Here is a 24689-nt window from a genome sequence, read left to right as displayed (position 1 = left end):
CTGCTACGAAGGAAATGTATTAATGCTGTACGCATAAATTAGATAAATTAAGAGGTTTCAAATGTACTATTATGCATGGGCTCGTTAACAAGTGTCCCTGTGTATAATTATTACCAATACTAGGTGATTCATCGCGCCCTACGGGCGCTCTTTACACCGTCGTAAGGGGCTGCGCCCCCTTAATTTGTGAACGTTTGTATATGAGAAATATGGTTAGAATTGTATGAAAGATGCCCTGTATTGCAACTTAGGTGTCCGCGAATCGCGGGAGGGGGGGTCGCGGAGGGTGCCGCGAATTGCAGGAGGGGGGGTCGCGGGGGGTGCCGCGAATTGCAGGAGGGGGGGTTGTGGGGGGGTGGATGCTGCGAATCGCGGGAGGGGAGGGATTGCAGAGAATCGCGGGAGGGGGGTCGCGGGGTGGGTTGCCGCAAATCGCGGGAGGGGGGTTACAGGGGCGGGGGTTGCGGCGAATCATGGTAGGGGGGGTCGCGGGGGGTGTGCCGTGAATCACGGGAGGGGGGGTCACGGGGTGGGGTGCCGAGAATCGCGGGGGGGTGTGTGTGTGCCGTGAATCGCGGGAGTGGGGGTTGGGGGGGGGGGTGGGGGGGGGGGTGTGACGCGAATCGCCACAAGAAAAAATCAACACAGAAAGGTCAACACATGTAAATGTTGACATAAGTGTGGCACTTCATTGGTGTCCATGTCGACACATAAGAATGAATATGAAAACATTCAAAAAATGAAAAAAAAAACTTCAAAAACTCATGTCAACCTTTTTCATTGTCGACCATAGCCATGTCAGTGTTTTCCATGTGCAATTTAATTCTGGAGCTGCCGCGAATCACGGGGGGGTGCAGCGAATTGCGGGAGGGGGGGTCGCGGGGGTGGGTGCCGCGAATCGCTGGAGGGCGGGGTTCACAGGGGTTCCGGTGGGGGGTTGCCGCGAATTGCGGGAGGTGGGGGGTCACGGGGGGTGCCGCGAATCGCGGGAGGGGGGGTTGCGGGGGGGTGTGACGCGAATCGCCACAAGAAAAAATCAACACAGAAAGGTCAACACATGTAAATGTTGACATAAGTGTGCCACTTCATTGGTGTCCATGTCGACACATGACAATGAATATGAAAAAATTAAAAATAAATCTTCAAAAACTCATGTCAACCTTTTTCATTGTCGACCATAGCCATGTCAGTGTTTTGCATGTGCCATTTAATCCTGGGGCTGCTGCGAATTGCGGGGGGGGTGTGTGCCGCGAATCGCGGGAGGGGGGTCGCAGGGGGGGTGCCGCCAATCGTGCAAGGGGGGGTCGCGGGGGGGGTTCTTTTTGCCGCGAATCGTGGGAGGGAGGTCGCGGGGGGTGTTTTTTCCGCGAATCGGGGGGGTCACGGGGGAGGGTTTGCCGCGATTCGCGGGAGGGGGGGGGGTCGCGGGGTGGTGGTTATGCCGCGAATTGCGGGGGGTGCCGCGATTTGCGGGAGGGGGTTGCGGGGGGTTGGTGCCGCGAATCGCGGGAGAGCGGGGTTCATGGGGGTTCCGGTGGGGGGTTGCCGCGAATTGCGGGAGGGGGGGGGGTCGCGGGGGGGTGCCGGGGTGCCGCGAATCGCCGGAGGGGGGGTTGCGGGGGGTGTGACGCCAGTCGCCACAAGAAAAAAATCAACACAGAAAGGTCAACACATGTAAATGTTGACATAAGTGTGGCACTTCATTGGTGTCCATGTCGACACATGAGAATAAATATGAAAATATTCAAAAAATGACAAAAAAACTTCAAAAACTCATGTCAACCTTTTTCATTGTCGACCATAGCCATGTCAGTGTTTTCCATGTGCAATTTAATTCTGGAGCTGCCGCAAATCACGGGGGGGTGCCGCAAATTGCGGGAGGGGGGGTCGCGGGGGTGGGTGCCGCGAATCGCGGGAGGGCGGGGTTCACAGGGGTTCCGGTGGGGGGTTGCCGCGAATTGCGGGAGGTGGGGGGTCACGGGGGGTGCCGCGAATCGCGGGAGGGGGGTTGCGGGGGGGTGTGACGCGAATCGCCACAAGAAAAAATCAACACAGAAAGGTCAACACATGTAAATGTTGACATAAGTGTGCCACTTCATTGGTGTCCATGTCGACACATGACAATGAATATGAAAAAATACAAAAAATTAAAAATAAATTCTTAAAAACTCATGTCAACCTTTTTCATTGTCGACCATAGCCATGTCAGTGTTTTGCATGTGCCATTTAATCCTGGGGCTGCTGCGAATTGCGGGGGGGGGGTGCCGCGAATCGCGGGAGGGGGGTCGCAGGGGGGGTGCCGCCAATCGTGCAAGGGGGGGTCGCGGGGGGTTCTTTTTGCCGCGAATCGCGGGAGGGAGGTCGCGGGGGGGGGGGTTTCCGCGAATCGGGGGGGGGGTGTCACGGGGGAGGGTTTGCCGCGATTCGCGGGAGGGGGGGGTCGCGGGGTGGTGGTTATGCCGCGAATTGCAGGAGGGGTCGTGGGGGGGGTTCTTTTTGCAGCGAATCGCGGTAGGGGGGGTTGCGGGGGAGCGGGTGTTTTTGCCGCGAATCGCGGGAGGGGGGGGGGGGCGCGCGGGGGGGGAGGTTTTGCCGCAAATCGCGGGAGGGGGGGGCGCTCACCTGGTGGCTGTGGAGTAGCAGTGCTGGGCAACATGGGAAGTCAGTGGGTGTCTGGCACTGTCTGTGGGCTCACTGGGCTGGTTCTCTATCACATACCTCCCAACATGACCCTCTCCAGGAGGGACACAATGCTCTGTTTCTAGACTTCCCCTTAATGTATGATTGCCATCACCTGTTTTAAACAGGTTAATTTCTCAGAAAGGTGTTCAGCACAGATGAAGGCAATCACACATTGGCCCTTATTCTGAATCGAGCGGTACGGCCCGCGTGCGGCCGTACCGCCGATGTTTTCAGTCTGCACATGCGCAGAGGTCAATCTGCGCATGTGCAGGCGAAATCGCCGCACATAACGTTTCTACGCCGCAAAGGGGGCGTATAGGGGCGTGAGGGGCTTCATACCCTCATTTCCCTATGCATACGCCCCGCGTTTCATGGGCGTTCCCATGCAAACGCGGGGCGTATGCATGGTAATGAGGCTATGACGCCAGTGATGGGGGCGGAAAGCTGACATCGCCGGATGTCAGTTCTCCGCCCCCATACAAGCTTTCACACGGACGATTGTCCGTGTGCTCTCAGCTTGCGGGAGCTGGTGGGGCGTGCGGCCCTGCCTTCGATGGTCGCGGACCATCGAATGCAGGGGGCAGCTCCCACCATGGTGGAGGCGTACGCCCCACCATTTTCATGCGGATCGCCAGCCGTCCGTGTACGGACGGCCGTGGCGATCCGTATAGTAGGCGGGGATTGGTTGGTGCGGCCGGAGCCCCGTATGCGGCTCTGGCCGCACCGATCAGAATAAGGGCCATTAAGAGGAAAGTCCAGGAACAGAGCGTTATAGACACAGACACCCACTTTGAGTGACAGATGTAGCCAAATATATAGGAGATTCCCAATTGAGAAAAGGGGATAGTAATGTGCAGCCCCCATTAAAACAAAACATGGCATGGCACTTTACTACCCAAGTCACAGCTTTTGTAAAAGGGTCCTTGAAATATAACCCAGGTCGAATGACTTGGGGATCTGACCCTGGTAGCTACCAGGGTGGGACCCTGGTAATGGTGCAGTGTAAACTTCTCAGCCCAGGTTGTCTGGCTCATGTTATGCTTTGTTAGAAAAATAGTAAATGCAAAGAAATTACTAGTACTCCTTTCACATTGCCGATTCAACCCGGGTTATTGCTGGGTTAACCTGGGTTGCGGCTTGCTGTGAGAGGGTCCATTAAAAATGACCTGGGTTTAGTGAACTGGAAATCTAACCCAGGTTGCTACCGGGAAGGGTCCGGCTTACGGGGCATAGTCAATGGGTAACCCGGGTCACCTGACCAAGGTCCCGTTCAAACTGTGAACTCCAAGCATCGGCAAGGAGAAGCCCTGGCACTAACCCTGGTCCAACCTGTGAGGTAAACATGGCTTGAAGCCCAGGTTCAGTGACCTGGACTGGACCCTAGTTTCCGTCTCAAGCGGGTATTGTAATTAGAGTATACTTTCTCCGTAATAGTTAGCAAGTAACCACACTATTGGTAGATTTGACTAATAGTTTTAAAAGAGCAACAGGAATCTGTTTCCTGAGTTAAATCCATCGTCCAGATAGGCTGAATAATAAATCTAGTGATAAACATGTCTAATTAGTAATTATTTCTGTAAATGCATTTACATAGGCATATGCCATTGTATCGTTCCTTATTCATGTGTATATAATTACACTGTGCCGTTACTCTGTAACTATACTGTGACCGTGTTGGATTGGGTTTCAGAAAAAGCTACCAGTCCTGCTATTGGGGCATTCAGCGGATATGAGACCTGGAGAATTTGTAGTAGCTATTGGAAGCCCGTTTGCCTTACAGAACACAGTGACCACTGGGATCGTCAGCACAGCCCAGAGGGATGGAAAGGAACTTGGGTTACGGGACTCGGACATGGATTATGTACAGACAGATGCCATCATCAATGTAAGCTTGCTCCATTTCTGCCTTCTACAAACACCTCATAAGACTCTCCGGGGGGAATTTACTAAGATGTGTGTTCTACTTCCCATGTGATGTTGCTTTGGGCAACCAATCAGAATCTACTTCTTATTTAGTTAGCACTCTCTAGAAGATAGTAGACAGGATCTGATTTGTTGCCCATAGCAACATCACATGTGGACTCACAACACAGCTTGGGTGTGGCTGCACCCTTCTGTGGTCTCTTCCATCACCACTGTGTTATCTATGTCCTGTTCTTACAGTTTCATCATGACAGGGTATTGTCTAATCGCTGTGACCCATACCTCCTTGACCCTGTTTACTAAAAAATGACACAAACGCCTCTTGTTGGATAAAATTGGCCACAGCGGCCATCTTTATTAAAACAATACAAGTTTAACAATAACCAAAAACAGTCCCAACGGAGGTGGTCCCCGAGGCCCCAATAACCTATCCACACATTCAAGCACTTCCAGGAGTTCTTACCCCCAGCCGATAGCGATTGGCTCGGGGGCACCAATTGTCAACCCCCAGTGCCCATTACTTAACCTCACCCAGGGGAGTCCAGCCCCCTCATGGGGCCCTCCCCACCACATAATTAAGCCTCAATGCCACTAACCTCAAGGACCCCCCTCCGCACAGGCCACTGTGACAAAAAAGACATACTTATTACAATTATATACCTAAACCCTATAAAACAGGGAGGGTGGGTGGGAGCTGCTGTACAAAACTCCCAGTGTCCCCTTTTCCCGCCTGAACCCCGCTTATAAACCCCTCCAACACCCTATTAAGCCCCTCCCACTATGACCCTTTCCTTTGAACACCCCTTCTATAACTTCCCCACTAAACTGCTCCCTACAAACCCTGTCAGGGAAGGCCTACCTCTAGGCTTTGCCTCAAGTCCGGCCCCTACATGACAGGGTATTGTCTAATCGCTGTGACCCATACCTCCTTGACCCTGTTTACTCAAAAATGACACAAACGCCTCTTGTTGGATAAAATTGGCCACAGCGGCCATCTTTATTAAAACAATACAAGTTTAACAATAACCAAAAACATTCCCAACGGAGGTGGTCCCCGAGGCCCCAATAACCTATCCACACATTCAAGCACTTCCAGGAGTTCTTACCCCCAGCCGATAGCGATTGGCTCGGGGGCACCAATTGTCAACCCCTAGTGCCCATTACTTAACCTCACCCAGGGGAGTCCAGCCCCCTCATGGGGCCCTCCCCGCCACATAATTAAGCCTCAATGCCACTAACCTCGAGGACCCCCCTCCACCACCAAGCACGTGGTTAATCCCTTAACCCCGTGCGCCCCCCCACATCCGGACCGCTGTTTCAACTCCCTCTTGTAATCCCAAAGACCAAATATCTATCCCTATCGCATTCAGATGCACACCATCCCCTCTCCAAAATGCCCCGGCACCGGATTCAAGCTCCCTGTGCCTCACCACCACTGCCCCATTTCTAGCCATAAAACGGCCAACCGCCCTGTTGACCTTAATCCTTGCCTTATTGATCTTGTCAGCCGACCTTGCATCCCTCCAAAATTGACGCGGCACAATGTCTGACCATACCGTGATCACCTCAGGAAACATAGCCCACAAACGCAGGAGATCAAACTTGATATCCCGTATCAGTTCCCTAAATGGTCTGCCCCCAAGGTAATTTCCCCCAACGTGTAAAACCAATACATCAGGTGCCCTATCGAGCTGAACAAAGCGGTGAAATTCCCGCAATACTCCACTCCATACCATACCGCGCTTCCCCAGCCAGCGGACCAACGCCTCCTCTCTAGCCAAACCCAACTGGCGGCCATTCGGTCTCGCATCAGCCCGTAACGCTCCCCAAAAGACATATGAATGTCCTAAAATCTAAATCAGGCACGGAGGCTGCCCTAAAACAGAAAAAACACGCAGTCAAAATCAACAATCCCCTAAACGAACATACGAACGAAAACGAGACGATTCCCAACGCCCAATACGCTTGATCAACTCGTCACCAAACCCCATCCTAGCAGCCTCAGTTGCGGCCCCAATCCGGAAAGAATGACCAGCATATTCATCCCCCTTGAGGCCCAACGTCCGCAGCACTGCCCTGAAGACGCTTATGAACTGAAATCGCGACAGAAAAGACCCATTTGCATGCAACAACAAAGGATCCCTTCCCCTGCCAACTCTGATCTCCTTAAACTCCCTTAGTCGTGTCACTGGGCACATATCTGACCCTGGTACAGAGAAGAGGACCACCCGCTTCCCCTTCCCCACCTGATCCGTCTTTGACTTCCTAATCAACAGCTCCAACCTATCCGAGTATAAATCCACATCCTCCTCTAACAAGCCCCCCGGCCTGGACACGCTTGGACTCACAAGTTCCCCTATTCGCAGTGCCCCGAAAAATGCAAGAGAAAAGGCTTCCCTCGAACAACTTTTCCTCAAAATTGGAACTACAAACCTCCCCTAACTTCTTTCCCATATTCTGCAACAACTGAAAAGAAACCGGCCTTCTCTTATCCTGGACCACATGGCCTCTCCTCCACCCTTTCAGTGCTTGCGAAATCAGAAAATTCTTCGTGACATCAGACCTACCACATGAACGAAACCCAAAAGCCAAACCCGCCATGCAGCGGGTGATTTTTGCAACTGACCAACCAACCTCCTTACAGTGTCCAATATATAACAGGACAGCCAACTCATCATCATCTTCTGGCAATCCTACTACCTCACGCCATTCCAACCAATCCCGCCAGTCCTGATTATACGCCGACCATGTGTTCTGGGCCAGAGATGCCCTAATGAGCTGGTCAACTACCCGTCCAGCAGATCCCAAAGCCGACTCGGGCACACGGTCCCCTCCCTGTCTGCCTCCGGCGCCAAATCCCGAAAACGCTCCCACTGTGAACGAGACAAAGAATCCGCAACACCGTTAGATACCCCAGGGACATGCCTCGCCACCACCCACAAATTCAACGCTAGACATTCCAACACTAACTGCTGTAACAGAGTGACAACCGGCGGGGAAGATGCCGACAATTGATTGATGGCCATGACGACCCCTAAGTTATCACAATGAAAACATACCTTCCTGTTGCGGAACAACTCCCCCCAAATCACCACTGCAACTAGAATAGGAAACAATTCCAACAGTGCCAGGTTTTTTACCATGCCTCTCTGCACCCAAGACTCCGGCCACCGGCCCGCGCACCAATGTCCTTGGCAATATGCCCCAAACCCGACACTCCCAGCCGCGTCCGTGAAGAGGTCTAGCTCTGTAGCCACACACGCGTCCGACATCCACAACGCTCTGCCGTTAAAAACCTCCAAAAATGCTGCCCAGACTCGCAAATCCCCTTTTAATTCACTACCCAGTCTGACGAAATGATGAGGAAGAACCACCCCCGCTGTTGCTGCTGCCAGCCTCCTGCTGAATATGCGGCTCATAGGCATAATGCGACACGCGAAATTTAATTTACCTAGCAAGGACTGCAAATCCCGCAATCTAATTTTCTTCAACAGCAGTGCCCTCCCCACCTCAGCCTTCAGCCCCATCAATTTATCCTCGGGCAAACGGCACTCCATCCTCTCAGTGTCAATGACAATACCCAAAAAACTGATCATTGTAGCAGGGCCCTCTGTTTTACCAGGCGCCAGCGGGACCCCAAAGTCCGCCGCTACCCTTTCAACCGTCCTTAACAACAGGTCACAGACCCCTGACCCCCCCGGACCAATACATAAAAAATCATCCAGGTAATGAATAACTGAACTGCACCCGGAAACATCCTTAACCACCCACTCCAAAAAGGAACTAAAAGCCTCAAAGTAAGCGCATGACAAGGAGCAACCCATCGGTAAACAACGATCAACAAAAAACTCCCCGTTCCAACAACAACCCAACAAACGCAAACTGGTTGGGTGAACCGGCAGCAAACGAAAAGCAGATTCAATATCAGTTTTTGCCAACCGGGCCCCTTTCCCAAACCGCTTCACCCACTGCACAGCCGCGTCAAAAGATGTATAGACGACCGAACAGATGTCAGGGTCAATGCCATCATTGACCGACGCCCCTTTCGGGAAAGACAAATGGTGTATAAGGCGAAACTTGTTCGCCTCCTTTTTAGGTACCACCCCCAACGGTGACACTATCAAATCCGGCAATGGTGGCAACCCAAAAGGCCCCGCCATCCGACCCAACTGCACCTCCTTAAACAGTTTGTCCTGAACCACCTCAGGGTGATCCCTTGCGGACTTCAAATTCCTCTTAAAACCCCCCGAAACCCGCACCTCGGAAGGTATCTTGAAACCCTCCCTAAAACCCTCTTCTAACAACACGGCTGCCCGTTGATCAGGGTATCTACGCAGATACCCCAGCATCCTTTCCAGCCGCACCGGCGTCTCCCCCTTTCGAAGTACCATCCCTTGACTTCCCCCTAAAGCATTTATTTGCACCATGGGTACCCCCACACGAGGAACATTCATGCTTAAATTTACATTTTGCCCCAAACCGGCATGACCCGTCGTTGAAGGCAAAACAGAGTCCCTTCTGCATGGCCGTACCATTTGTGGCCTCTCTCGGCCCCCCCCCCATCCCCACGAAAGGGCTGCCCCGTTTTGACGGGCGCCGTAACCTTTAACCACAAAGCAATGTCTTTATGGTCCCATCGCAAATTAGGACGTACCGCCTTCCTCTGCCTATACTGCTCATCGTACCGCAGCCAGGCCAGACCCCCATAAACCCTGTATGCCTCCCCTATCGCATCCATGTAACAAAATAAGGCTGAGCAATTTTCAGGTGCCTTTTCCCCAATCACACTAGCCAAAATAGCAAATGCTTGTAACCAGTTCGTGAACGACCGCGGTATCAGCCGATACCTCCGCCGTTCCTCCTCCTCCTTCTTCTCCTCCTTACGGGGCCTATCCAAATTAAAACGCTCTAAAGGAAGCAATGATAATATATCCACATACTCCCCTTTCCAAATCCTCTCCCTCACTTCCTGCTTCAAGTGAGCCCCTAAAGGACCCTCAAAACAGACATACACCTCCCCTTTTGCAGTGTCACTGAGCCTCCCTACCTCCTCTTGTGTCTCCCCAATGCTCCCTTGAGCCCCCACACTGCTGCTACCTGGCCCACTACTGGCCACCGGCACCCCACTGCTAACTGGCACACTACTGCTAACCGATACACTACTGGCCACCGGCACCCCACTGCTAACTGGCATATTACTGCTAACTGGCGTGCTCTCATTGGGGGTTATTCTAGTTCATTCTTTCTGACAAAATCCTTCTTAGATGGACAAAACCATGTGCACTGCGGGTGGGGCAGATGTAACTTGTGCAGAGAGAATTAGATTTGGGTGGGGTTTTTCTTCAAAGTGAGATCTATATTGCAGTGTAAAAATAAAGCAGCCAGTATTTACCCTGCACAGAAACAAAATAACTCACCCAAATCTAATTCTCTCTGCACATGTTACATCTGCCCCCCTGCAGTGCACATGGTTTTGTCCATCTAAGAAGGATTTTGTCAGAAAGAATGAACTAGAATAAACTCCATTCTGCGGAACCCACGCCGCCGCCGGGGACGGCCCCGCCCCCTGCCGCAAACCAGCCAACCAATCTGCAAAACCACTCAATAAATCAGTAAGACCTCTGCTCATTTCCCCCTGGAGGGCTGACCCCCCCCCCTGACTCTGCGCTAAGGTATTAACAGACAAAGAGACAGACTCACCAGGCTGCCTGGGGGCTGTGTACCCAGCAGCCGCAGGTCCAGCGTCCCGACGAGCCACGGCATCATTGGAAGGTCCAGGTACCTCACCATCCCCCGCTGTGATTGTCATCCCGCTTCCCCTGGCATCACGACCGTCAGGGACAGCGCCAGCCGGCGTGTCATCATTGGAGGCGGAGCCCGCTGGGCGCTGCTCGTTCCGGACACCATTCCTGTTCCCCTCTGCTCGCTCCTCCGCTCCCCTGGCACAGCCCACCGCGCGCCGGGCAGCAGCATGCGACGCATGCCCCACCGCTCCAGGTCCCGCAACTCGCACCGCCGGATCTTCTTGCACGGGGGGGGGGGGGGATTCCCCCCGCGCGGAGAGTTCCGCCTCCTGGCCGGATTCCTCCCAGACCGGGTCCTGCGGGCGGAAGGTGCCCGTCCCGCAGCCCGACCTGGAGGGTCCCTGACGGGGCTCCGTGAACGGCGCTGAACCCTGGGGGACACCGATGGGCTAAAGCGCTCCGGAGGCCGGGACCTCCGAGGCCGTGCGCCCGCTGGAGCAGCCTCTGGCGCTGCTGCTCCCAGTCCCCCTAGCAGACCGGCCATCTGCTGCTGCAGCCATTCCGCACCTCTAGTGCCCGCTGCTTCCCTAAGCGCAGCCAGCGCAGCGGATACCTCTAAATCAGCAGCGCCTGGGGAAGCCATGGAAGCTGCAAGCTGCTGTACAAAACTCCCAGTGTCCCCTTTTCCCGCCTGAACCCCGCTTATAAACCCCTCCAACACCCTATTAAGCCCCTCCCACTATGACCCTTTCCTTTGAACACCCCTTCTATAACTTCCCCACTAAACTGCTCCCTACAAACCCTGTCAGGGAAGGCCTACCTCTAGGCTTTGCCTCAAGTCCGGCCCCTACATTTCCATGTAGGCTCACAGTTGTGGATAAAAGTGTTGATGTTCTTTATGCTGATCTGTTATTTGTCTATGTTTTCATGTTGATGTGATCATTGTTGACCAATTTACGTGTCTGTTCAGTTGCTGTAATTTATGTATGTAAGTTGAGCAGTCGAACATTTCTATTGTAGATGAAATGGTTGTCGACCTAATTTGTGTGTGAGTAGTGTTGGTTAAATGTTTGATGATGTATTAATGGTGACGATCTTGCTGTTGACCTTTAGCATCAGTCCACCTTATCGGTGTCTATAATGTGTTGTCGACCTTTTCATTGTTGATGTACATTGGATCCATAAAGTGATCAGATACAAGATCACTAGATCGTTACATTTCCATGTAGACTACAGCATTGCAGCTATACCCAACCCAACCTTCGCACCATCACAGGAATTGAATGGCAGATTTTTGGAATAAATCTAAATCTTTTAATGTTACAATATTATAAATATTCTACCAATTAAAGTACTGTTTTGTTTTTTTGTAGTATGGAAATTCCGGAGGTCCTTTAGTAAATTTAGTAAGTATTTATTTATGTGTTTTTTTGCTTTTTTTTTATTTTTAATATCTATCTATCTATCTATCTATCTATCTATCTATCTATCTATCTATCTATCTATCTATCTATCTATCTATCTATCTATCTATCTATCTATCTATCTATCTAGAAAGGGGGTGCCTTTGTTGCTTTATTAGCTGTTGATCAAATTCAAACTTTTAGTTACTCTTTAAATCACCCTTTGTTTATGTGCGGGATAATACCTATAAAATAAAAAAACCAAATTCTAATACCTGAATATTTTATTCTTGGTATATCACAATTTACAATACTGTATAAGCACTTAATTTCGCGAGCAGTAATTTTCGCGGAATCGGTACATCTATCAGAATGAACTTAGGTCTACAGTCATTAGGTCGACCCCACTAGGTCGACTGGCAGGAAGGTCGACCTGATTTAAGGTCGACATGGGCCAAGGTCGACATGACTTAAGGTCGAATTTGCATAAAGGTCGACATGAGGAAGGTCGACTGGTCATAAGGTCGACATGGGTTTTTCACTGTTTTTTTGATCCGAATGTCGACACAGTCGACATGGACACATTTGGCAATGAGAATCGGACCCTCGCATCGCTCGCTTCGCTCGCGATGCAATGGGCACGGTGGCTCGCTTCGCTCGCCACAGCTTTAATAACCTCCTCCACGCCCTAGTGGATGGTAGGGCATGAAATACCGCCTGTCGGCACATGTCGGCTCAAAAAACAGTGAAAAACCCCATGTCGACCTTATGACCAGTCGACCTTCCTCATGTCGACCTTTATGCAAATTCGACCTTAAGTCATGTCGACCTTGGCCCATGTCGACCTTAAGTTAGGTCGACCTTCCTGCCAGTCGACCTAGTGGGGTCGACCTAATGACTGTAGACCTAAGTTCATTCTAATAGATGACCGCTTCCCATTTTCGCGATAATGACAAAATCAGCGATTTCGCAAGCTGAAAATGTTGCGACTATCTACTGTACCTGCTACTGTACCTGCTGTAAATAGAACCCCGTGGGGGGGGGGGGGGGGGGGAATTTGGCAGGGCTTTAATTTTCACGATTACGGAAGGCTCGCGAAAATCGCGAAAATTAAACTGCGCGAAAATAAGTGCTTTTACAGTATATAAATAGCTTAAAAACTTAAATAAACCTGTCCCAACACAGATGGGAGACCATTGAATGATTTGGTCCCTGCACCCAAGGGTGCGAATAGATGCTTATGTAAAACATCTATTCGCAGCTGTGCAGACTTTGCCGAGTGGGGGGGGGGGGGGCAGATGTACGAGCGGCGGGCAGCGTTAAAACTCACACATCACTGCGTGTGGACCACAATAAGGTCCTCTGCCAGGGAAGGTTGTAGGTATGGTGCAGATTTGGACTGTTGGAAATAGCATGATGTTCCTATTTTAGATGAGGGTACAATGATTTCTAGGGTGTAGGGCCCATTTACCACTGTGTGACACATGTGGCATGGACACAGAAGTCACTGGTCACTATACACAAGAGCGATTATAACGAAATTAACAAACTTTTGTGGCTTGTAGACTTGATCTTATTTCTCCCTTCAGGACGGAGAAGTGATCGGAATTAATACTCTGAAAGTGACCGCTGGGATTTCGTTTGCGATTCCCTCGGACCGTATCACGAAGTTCATGAACGAATCGCACGGCAAAAAGTTTAAAGGTAAATAAACGCAGCACGCTTACAGTACGGTGTGATAATAGGAAGTGCGCTTGGACTGTTATTAGTCTTTATTCTGATGATTAGGGTTTTCCTATGTACTAAGCCTTGAAGCCTTGAAGAGAGTTGTAATGCTCAGTACTACTCCACAATAAACTGCAATTTAAACAAGGACCGTTTACTGTATCAGAAATAGCACATAAAGGGGCTGATATAGCGGTGGACGGAGACTCTGTTGTAGATTGCCCATCTTTTTATGCCCCTGTGAAGCCCTTCCCTGGTGTACATCCATGCACCCAAATGTGCACTGACTCAGACATCCACTGTCAACATTCCTAGGCGCTGAGAAACAGATTAATATGTTTCTGCATGACACCATCGGTCCCACCTTGGAAACATGCACCTGTACTTGCCCTGTCTATGTCGCAGCAGCTAACAATCACTCCGGCAAGGAACATTGGGATTGCGTGCCAATTCTGAATCAGGTCTAGAGCACTTTACAATAACACAAATATTTGAAGTTTATATAGTTTATTATTAGCATGTGTCTGTGTTTTATACACATCCAAAGTTCCCAGCGTAGTTTACACTCAGTGACGCCTCTGACATGTCTTATTTATACATTTCTGCAATGTTTGCATTGGAAGTGAGGAATCTGACTTTCCCAAAATGTCAGCGATATTATCTTGTATTCATTATAAGGCGCTTTAAAACTAATATTTCAAAGCATGTTGCCATTGTTTGTTTCTTCAGACGGGAAAAAGCGTTTCATCGGGATAAAGATGCTGACCATCACACCCACGTAAGTTGACATGAGAAAACTGTGTCCGTGCCAAAAACGTTTTTACTGTTTGCCGAGGAGACATGCCCGCTGCAGTGTGTGACACAACTTTCTGGCCGGAGCCTGTGTACGCACTCAAAGGCTTAACTCGTCCTGGAACAAAATATAAACTGCTCGTGTGTTGTAGCTCTCTTGTGACATGTAAACTGTAATAAGTAGATTTGGATTTGATCTTTATAGTTAGACCTGTTTAAACAGACCAAATTTATGTATACCGTGCTGACTGGGCAAGTTATGTCACAGCAGGAAATGGGGAGGGTCCTTCAATTCTAATCCAACGGTTCCAACTGTTTCACATTCCCGTTTGCCTGATTTGCCGATCCACGGACAGAATTAGATGATCGGTGGCCAGCGATGATTGGTAACCCAAAGGGGAAGAGTGTAAATGCCCAATTTGCTGATACTGACCATTTTTTGGTCGGGATCAGGGAATCTTGATTTTTAAACATATTTAATATTCTCTTCCATCGTGGGATCAGGACATTGGGCCTAATTCTCTAGGACACGCAGAAATGTGAAAATCACAATCCATTGATTTCCGCACTCCTGCGCATGTGTCAATATGCAGTTGGATCTTGGAAGGATGCGACTGCAGTTTGCTCTACAGCGAGGGGTAGCGACGCCGCGTTAGGGGGGCTCGGTCTGGACAACGCAGGTATATCTGTGTTTTATGGGGGCCTTAATATGACCACTAAGTAATTTGGAGATTTTTTTCATTAACAGAAGAAGCATTTTTAATCTTTGAATACATTTGTCAAATTTGGTACAATAATTAATAAGTAAAAAGGTCAAATTGTATTGCTTCTGATTACAGTCCTCCCAGTGGGGCAGTTGTCAGCATCAGCTTCTGCACTACAATGTATCCAACGTAACCATGGTGAGAGTGATTACAGGTTTCCATGGTGACAATGATTTTTACACCGTGGTGACAATGATCTGTCCACCAGTGTAAAGGTGCCCATACACTAGTAAGATTTATCTTCAGATCTGGCTGGTTGGAACAAAAAACATGGTTATGGATGAGTGACAGTTTGTCAGTTTTCCAGCATTTCCAAGCAAATGGTCAACTGTCATGTGCTCTCATCCATAACCATGTTTTTGTTCCAACCAGCCAGATCTGAAGATAAATCTGCGTGTGTATTGCCACCTTTACATGTAACCATTGTAACGGTGATTACACGTAATCATGGTGACAGTGAGTTGTATGCTGGTGTTACACGGAACCATAGTTACAGTGATCTGTACTCTGGTATTACATGTAACCATGGTGACAATGATTTTTACACCAGTGTTACATGTAACCATTTTTTTTTCACAGGTGACATATACCTCTAAACCATTTGGAAAATGTAGCTTATTTGGTCACAACAGAGTACAAAGCACTGGCACCAGAGGTACAGTATATGTCACCTGTGAAAAAAAAAAATTGTATTATAACTTGTGTCATTAATAGTGATTAATGAATCAGATTAGAGGCTTTTGTGTAAGGACTAATATAAATAAATAACAATTATATACATTAACCGTCGCATTCCCATGCAGTGGATTACAGCACTGCAGAATTATTTCTATAAATATATACCAAAATATAATAATAATAACTAACTGATCTTTCGTTCTAGACTTGTTGAGGAACTGAAGGCAAATAATCCAGACTTTCCCAATGTTAACAGTGGAATATATGTGCATGAAGTTGTGCCTAATTCACCCTCTCAGAAGTAAGGACTGAAGTGTCATTTCTCATAATTGATGATGTTTTTACCAGTGTGCTGCTAATACAAAGATATATACAGATACAGCCTCTCTCGTTCAGTGCCAGCGCTCGCCAGCACCTCCCCTCTGGCAAGCGCCGGCAGAGAAGGACTCCATTAAAACTGGGACACGCGTGCGTCTCATGCGCACGCACATCCCAATCTTCGACGGCGGGGCAGGGCCATTCTGCCCGTCTCAGCTTCAGGGAGACGGGCAGGGTTAGGGGGGGGGGGGGGGGGTCGGGCGGCGATGTGGATCGGCGGCGTGGGAGGCGGCAGGGACCTGGGGCAAGCTCCGTTGCCATGGGGTGCGCGAGCGTCTTGTGCGCACACGCCCTCTGGTGGAACGAATCGCCAGCCCCTGCAAAGATAAAGCTAGCTTTATCTGTATGTACATTCATCTGTTTTCATATTTGCATGACATTAGCCATGTTCTGGGCAATTAGGAATATTTCTGTCTACTAGAAATGTGAGAGTAAACAACACAATGGCCCTTATTCAGATCTGATCGCAGTACAGTTTGTTAGCAAAACCATGTGCACTGCAGGTGGGGCAGATGTAACATGAGCAGAGAGAGGTAAATTTAGGTGGGGTGTGTTGAAACTGAAATCTAAATTGCAGTGTAAAATTAATGCAGCCAGTATTTACCCTGCACAGAAACAAAATAACTCACACAAATCTAACTCTCTCTGCACATGTTACATCTGCCCCACCTGCAGTGCACATGGTTTTGCCCATTTTGAGAACAAATTTGTACTACAATCTGAATAAGGGCCAATGTGCTGGCAGAAGTATTCCCAGTGTAGTCCTGAGAAACATCCTGTGACATCATCAAACTGCCAGCTCTCACTGTATTGGCTCTGAATGGTCACATGCTCTTAGGGTCACATTAATAATCAGGACATTACACTAAATAAAGTGTTGGAGAATTTTTTTTTTTTAGGTACTCATATCACCCAATCCCAGCGGACAATGATTATATTAGGTAACTTACCTAGACTCTTTGTAGCTAGTACAGTTTATTATTGACCCATTCTATTAGGTACAATTTGCTCTATTCTTTGGTTCCTTGTCAGTGGCAGTTGCAGAGGTGGGGCAGGAGTAAATTGTACGGTCTAAATCGGAGGCATCACTAGGAGGGTGGAGAGGACACCCCCGGAGTGATGACAATGGGGGCATGCTGTAACCCCTTTTAGATTACTTTGGTCACCTGTCCCCGGTGATGCCACTGGTCTATTATATGCAGGAATGCAATCTATTGTAGTATGCACGCCTGAAGCCGTAATCACATCTGCTTATACAGATTGATCCCTAACCAATTTGAGATGCTTCATAAGGGTCTGTAGGGCCCTGGCTTTCCTGGGGCTTACTAATACTGTCTTTCTGCATATAGCTATACACAGGTAGACTAGTCAATTCGTCAGTTAGGGTGTTACAGTTGCTCCTGCCTCAGGGCCTTGTTTCTGAGTTGTACATAATGCTTTCAGCGTTCAGAAGTCTCATGTGAACATGCTTTGGTATTCTATTCGATTGCGCTGCTTCCAGCCCTCTGCTTGCAAAAGCAGTCATTATAACTATTATAAAACAATGAAGGACAAAAAGGGGGTCTGGCTCTAATATTTTATTAGACCTTTATAGAATCTATAGTAACAGCTGCAGTCCTCTGGTATGTGTGTGCATACACACCCATAGCAGCCTCGGAGTCCCCACATTTGGCAGACTTCTCGTACAATTTAACCAAAACAAACTACATGTAAGCACCGCGCTTCTTATTTAAGTCACATATGCAGAATAGCTGAATTCTGAGTCACATAATATGTTTAGAAAGCAACTTAGTAAATGTATTGTTGCTGATTAAAGATAATAATGAGAATAAAAATAAACACAGTTATAAACCACATTAAAAATACAAGAAAATGACACAAGGTAAAAACAAGGGGCCACCTAGAAAATAATAATCAAAGTATTGTATACTCTTATGATCAACGATGGAAAATGTCTAATTGAATAAAAGTTATTCAGTAAATGGTCTTTATAGATTACTCAACTCTCTCTCTCTCTCTCTATATATATATCTCCTATATATTTGGCTACATCTGTCACTCAAAGTGGGTGTCTGTGTCTATAACGCTCTGTTCCTGGACTTTCCTCTTAATGTGTGATTGCCTTCATCTGTGCTGAACACCTTTCTGAGAAATTAACCTGTTTAAAACAGGTGATGGCAATCATACATTAAGGGGAAGTCTAGAAACAGAGCATTGTGTCCCTCCTGGAGAGGGTCATGTTGGGAGGTATGTGACAGAGAACCAGCCCAGTGAGCCCACAGACAGTGCCAGACACCCACTGCCTTCCCATGTTGCCCAGCACTGCTACTCCACAGCCACCAGGTGAGCGCCCCCCTCCCGCGATTTGCGGCAAAACCTCCCCCCCCCGCGCGCGCCCCCCCCCCTCCCGCGATTCGCGTCAAAAATACCCGCGACCCCCCCTACCGCGATTCGCAGCAAAAACACCCCTGCGACCCCCCCCTCCCGCGATTCGCTGCAAAAAGAACCCCCCACGACCCCTCCCGCAATTCGCGGCATAACCACCACCCCGCGACCCCCCCCTCCCGCGAATCGCGGCAAACCGTGACCCCCCCCCCGATTCGCGGAGAAACACCCCCCGCGACCTCCCTCCCGCGATTCGCGGCAAAAAGGACCCCCGCGCGACCCCCCCTTGCACGATTGGCGGCACCCCCCCTGCGACCCCCTCCCGCAAATCGCGGCACCCCCCGCAAATCGCGGCGGCCCCAGGATTAAATGGCACATGCAAAACACTGGCACGGCTATGGTCGACAATGAAAAAGGTTGACATGAGTTTTTGAAGATTTATTTCATTTTTTGAATGTTTTCATATTCATTGTCATGTGTCAACATGGACACCAATGAAGTGGCACAGTTATGTCAACATTTACATGTGTTGACCTTTCTGTGTTGAGTTTTTCTTGTGGCGATTCGCGTCACACCCCCCGCAAACCCCCCTCCCGCGATTCGCGGCACCCCCCGTAACCCCCCACCTCCCGCAATTCGCGGTAACCCCCCACCGGAACCCCTGTAAACCCCACCCTCCCGCGATTCGCGGCACCCAACCCCGCGACCCCCCCTCCCGCAATTCGCGGCACCCCCCGTGATTCGTGGCAGCTCCAGAATTAAATTGCACATGGAAAACACTGACATGGCTATGGTCGACAATGAAAAAGGTTGACATGAGTTTTTGAAGTTTTTTTTTTTTCATTTTTTGAATGTTTTCATATTCGCGATTCGCGTCACACCCCCCCACCCCCCGCAACCCCCACTCCCGCGATTCACGGCACACACACACCCCCCCCCCCCGCGATTCTCGGCACCCCACCCCGTGACCCCCCCTCCCGTGATTCACGGCACATCCCCCGCGACCCCCCCTACCATGATTCACCGCAACCCCCGCCCCCCGTAACCCCCCTCCCGCGATTTGCGGCAACCCACCCCGCGACCCCCCTCCCGCGATTCTCTGCAATCCCTCCCCTCCCGCGATTCGCAGCATCCACCCCCCCCACAACCCCCCCCTCCTGCAATTCGCGGCACCCCCCGCGACCCCCCCTCCTGCAATTCGCGGCACCCTCCGCGACCCCCCCTCCCGCGATTCGCGGACACCTAAGTTGCAATACAGGGCATCTTTCATACAATTCTAACCATATTTCTCATATACAAACGTTCACAAATTAAGGGGGCGCAGCCCCTTACGACGGTGTGAAGAGCGCCCGTAGGGCGCGATGAATCACCTAGTATATATATATATATATATATAAATACAGAGCAGAAACAGAGTGCGCTAAGAGTGAAAGTACACCATTTTTCCTCAATTTATAAAATATTTAATAAAAGCCAACAACACGGCTCATAAAAGATACATAATTCACACGGTCATTTAGTGGAATCAATTGACAAAGTGTATGATGATTCAATACAACAGCAGGCTCAACGTGTTTCGTCAACTACGTGACTTCATCAGGGGCATTTGATGACTTGATTTACACAGATGCAGTTGCACTGAAAATGACAAAAAAATATATAAAAAAACATGTATGTGTTTTTGATATATTTTATTGTCATTTTCAGTGCAACTGCATCTGTGTAAATCAAGTCATCAAATGCCCCTGATGAAGTCACGTAGTTGACGAAACACGTTGAGCCTGCTGTTGTATTGAATCATCATACACTTTGTCAATTGATTCCACTAAATGACCGTGTGAATTATGTATCTTTTATGAGCCGTGTTGTTGGCTTTTATTAAATATTTTATAAATTGAGGAAAAATTGTGTACTTTCACTCTTAGCGCACTCTGTTTCTGCTCTGTATTTCTATCTGTTCTGGGTCACGGGTAACAGGGGACTCTCAGAGTTGCTGCTGTTTACCACTGAGGCGCGGACGTTTAGGTACCTTTTTGTTTTATATATATATATATATATATATATATATATATATATATATATATATATATATATATATATATATATATATATATATATATATAATTATCCTTTATATTGTGCCCATTGGCAATGAACATAGAAATATATAACCGGAGACTTCCCATCAGCTGCCCCCAGTCGGAGGCTCCGTCTTTGTCCAGATGTGAGCACTCATCCTAAACTTGCAGCCACGGTGTACAACCAGGTCCTCGACGAAGCTGGAAGCTGAGTGGCAGATGAATGCTTGCGTCTGCCTGGGAGATGGTCTAACCACAGGGGTAGAATAGCTCACTGCACTGGTCGGCTTCTCCTTCTTGTCCCGGCAGCTGAATGGGGATGGTCTGGTAGAATGAACTGATGCGTTTCATTCCAAGTGGAGCGAAACGCGTCACTTATTCGCGTCACTTATTCTACCCGACCATCCCCATTCAGCTGTCATCTGTGTACGGAGAGCCAACATTACACATAACAAGCTTTCCGCCATCCATCGTGCCGGGACAAGAAGGAGGAGCCAACCAGTGCGATGAGCTATTTTACCCCTGTGGGTAAACCATCTCCCAGGCAGACGCGAGCATTCATCGGCTTCCACTTTGACAAGGGTGCTGCTCCCCTGACAAAAGATCTTTGGTCACCGTCTTTTTGGAAGACCAGGGCAAAAATATAACATACTTTTAGTGACTATACCACCACGCTAAAATTTACCTTAGTGCCACTCCCTTAACATCTCATTGGATTACCATTTACATGGATACAAATATTTATAAGTTCTTTGCCACTGGGCACAATATAAAGGATATTCATTTTAGATCTATGTTTGAGCAATATACAAAGACCATTTACTGAATATCTTTTATTCGACTAGACATTTTCCATAAGTGATAATAAGAGTATACCATACTTTGATTATTATTTTCTAGGAGGCCCCTTGTTTTTACATTGTTTCATATTTTTTGGTATTTTTAATGTGGTTTATAACTGTGTTTATTTTTATTCTCATTATTATCTTTAATTAGCAACAATACATCGCATGACTCAATTGATTCAGCCATTCTGCTTATGTAACTTAAATAAGAAGCGCAGTGCTTACATGTAGTTTTTTTTTGGTTATGAATATTGTTATCAGCATTTATTCCATTCCCATCCCATACATGCCCGTTGCCTATGGCAACTTTATCTTACACGCAAAAGCACCAGTACAGCCCCAGTACCATCCATTCATCCAACAATACGGTGTTGAGTACCTTTAGTGGGGTATTGAATTCCAGGGGAATTTTTTGCCAGGTGAAATATCTGCAATTTTCTGAAATTATCTGCAAATTTGCCTGGGCGAAAAATCCAGCAGCAGCGTAAAACCTTGTGGATCTGCGAAATTGCCGCAAATGTATGTATTTTGACAAATTTGCGGACGTTTTCGCAAGTTATTACGGCCATTTCTGCCCATCCAAATTCGCTAACAAAAAAGTGAAACGGCATGGAAAACGCCCATGATTGAATACTAATTGGCAAATTATTGCTGATTTTTCATCTGGCCAGGAAATTCGGCTGGGATTGAACCACATCATAGCACAAAAGAGGAAGCAAGCAACAGTCACAGGCTGAGTATAATTATGTTCCGTTAATGCATTTGCAGAGGTGGAATCAAGGACGGTGACATTATCGTGAAGGTGAACGGGCGACCACTGTTGACCTCTAGTGATCTGCAGGAGGCGGTGATGCACGAATCCCCTTTACTACTTGAAGTTCGAAGAGGGAACGACGACCTGTTATTCAACTTAGAACCCGATGTCTCTAAGTAGATCAAAAATAAACAACTAACTAATGTACTAGTCAGAACATTACAGCTCTAGAAGGCCATTGTCCACCGAACAACACGTCCTGGCAGAATCACCGCAGCGAGAGGAGAACAAGTCGTACTCTCCTGGAAATCGTACAACGTGATTTCTCCCGAAGCCTCCTGGTGCCAAATATTCAGTATTTTATACGCAAGATATGTAACGCTGGGCACAAAACGAGAATGACCTCCCTTTCAGGCTGGTCAGCGATTGTATGTGTCCATGTGGATTATAAATGTCCGAGCCATGTCTGTGCTATACTTCAGAACTTGCAGGTCAAGCCAACAGGTATCTAATAATAAAATAAAAGGTACTAAGACAACTAAGGATCTCTGATGATAAAAATCTGCTGCACGTGAGTTTCCTTAGGCGAATAGATCATATGGTCTGATATATACACACACACAACAAAGCACAAAACGAATTGCCAACACACTTAAAATCTTATTAAATTACAGTACACAGTGAATTTACATTTACCTTTACATATATACTCTTTATTTTCCACAACAGGTACAATTGTTATGTAAACACTTAGGGCCTGATTCATCACCACTCGGTCCTCAGCGTATTCGCGCCGGGACAGACGGTGCGGCTCTGCGCATGCGCGTCTTTGCGCATGTGCAGGGCCGTTTGTACGGGTAGGGGAGTGGAACACATAGCATTTTATGGGCGTCCCTATGAAAACGCTGGCCATTCCCCTGGACTGGCCAATGCCTGCTAGGGGCGAACGGCTGACGCCACATGGCGTCAGTGACCACCCCCCTCTTGGGCGGATACCGACAGGAATAAAAGTCAGTCAATATTGAAATCATTTGATGGATGCCGACCATGGAATGATGTATCCCCTTTGGCCGTATGCAAGGGGACATGTGTGCGTACATCCCCTCACATGGTATTGAGTGGATTTGGCGGTCCAGGGGGGAGGAGCAGACAGCGGTCCAGGGGGGAGGAGCAGACAGCGGTCCAGGGGGGAGGAGCAGACAGCGGTCCAGGGGGGAGGAGCAGATAGCGGTCCAGGGGGGAGGAGCAGATAGCGGTCCAGGGGGGAGGAGCAGATAGCGGTCCAGGGGGGAGGAGCAGATGGTCGGCCGGGCAGCGTTTCAGGGCTCGCTCAGCAGTGGATGACTGCTGCTTAGCAATACTTGCTGAATCAGGCCCCTAGTTATAGATGTTATATATTTGCAGAAACAATATACTGCAATAAATGTGTTTTTTGTAAACAAGAAGGGAGCAAGTAAAAAAACAGTAAAAATACATTATTGTATAGATGTTAAATAAATATTTCCATGATGTACAGCTATATATATATATATATATATATATATATATATATATATATATATATATATATATATATATATATATATATTCTTCTGCAAAGCTTTTATTGCAGGTCTTACATTAACATCAACTGACCGGCCAATATCACAGATTAAAAACTAACATAAATATTAATAAGAATAAATCATTGTTATATTGCTTAGACTGATGTATAAGTGTTTAGATGATGTAGTACTGTAACATAGGAGTGTTTAGGAGATGTACTATGTAGAATTTACTCTTACATATTTTATATATATATATATATATAATATATACACTTAACATCGGCACTCACCTTTCCTAGTTTTGGGGTGCCCTATGGCTTGTGACCACATTGTTTAAACAGACATTGGATGGGCTCTGCACACACTAAATTAACTGATAATAAATAGTGGAGATTTTGTTCATGAATTGATCAATGCATTTAAGCCTGCAGCCCCCGTCAAGGGACCCCACTGTTCTGCAGGTCCTACCACTATCGCTGAAAATGGCTGCAATACACATAGCTATCACATCAATGTTTGATACCAGGCATGCTATCAGGTCTGAAGCTCACAGCAGACTTTGCTTTTATAGGTGAGCAGCTACCAACACACCTGTCACTAATCATCTAGGGAAATGGCTAACATAGCTTATGTTAGCCATTTCCCTAGATGATTAGTGACAGGTGTGTTGGTAGCTGCTCACCTATAAAAGCAAAGTCTGCTGTGAGCTTCAGACCTGATAGCATGCCTGGTATCAAACATTGATGTGATAGCTATGTGTATTGCAGCCATTTTCAGCGATAGTGGTAGGACCTGCAGAACAGTGGGGTCCCTTGACGGGGGCTGCAGGCTTAAATGCATTGATCAATTCATGAACAAAATCTCCACTATTTATTATCAGTTAATTTAGTGTGTGCAGAGCCCATCCAATGTCTATATATATATATATATATATATATATATATATATATATATATATATATATAGTGCAGGAGCTGCAGGCATTCCCGGA

At 48.1% G+C, this 24689-nt stretch overlaps 1 protein-coding gene across 1 annotated transcript in view; it reads left to right on the top strand.

The window, feature by feature from the left end:
• Positions 1-22356, top strand: part of HTRA3 (HtrA serine peptidase 3) — a 36757-nt gene extending 14401 nt beyond the window's left edge. Inside the window, exons 4-9 of the mRNA XM_083152842.1 lie at positions 4373-4567; positions 11723-11755; positions 13342-13456; positions 14207-14255; positions 15917-16012; positions 22166-22356. Of these exons, the coding sequence (XP_083008968.1) occupies positions 4373-4567; positions 11723-11755; positions 13342-13456; positions 14207-14255; positions 15917-16012; positions 22166-22331 (654 nt within the window). The 3' untranslated portion in view covers positions 22332-22356. The remainder of the gene's footprint in view (positions 1-4372; positions 4568-11722; positions 11756-13341; positions 13457-14206; positions 14256-15916; positions 16013-22165) is intronic.
• The last annotated feature ends 2333 nt before the right edge of the window (positions 22357-24689 follow it).

This window comes from Crinia signifera, chromosome 1 (genome assembly GCF_055691185.1).
Source record: "Crinia signifera chromosome 1, ASM5569118v1, whole genome shotgun sequence".
In the NCBI taxonomy this organism is placed as follows: Eukaryota; Metazoa; Chordata; class Amphibia; order Anura; family Myobatrachidae; genus Crinia; species Crinia signifera.
This window is presented reverse-complemented; position numbering and strand designations above follow the sequence as displayed.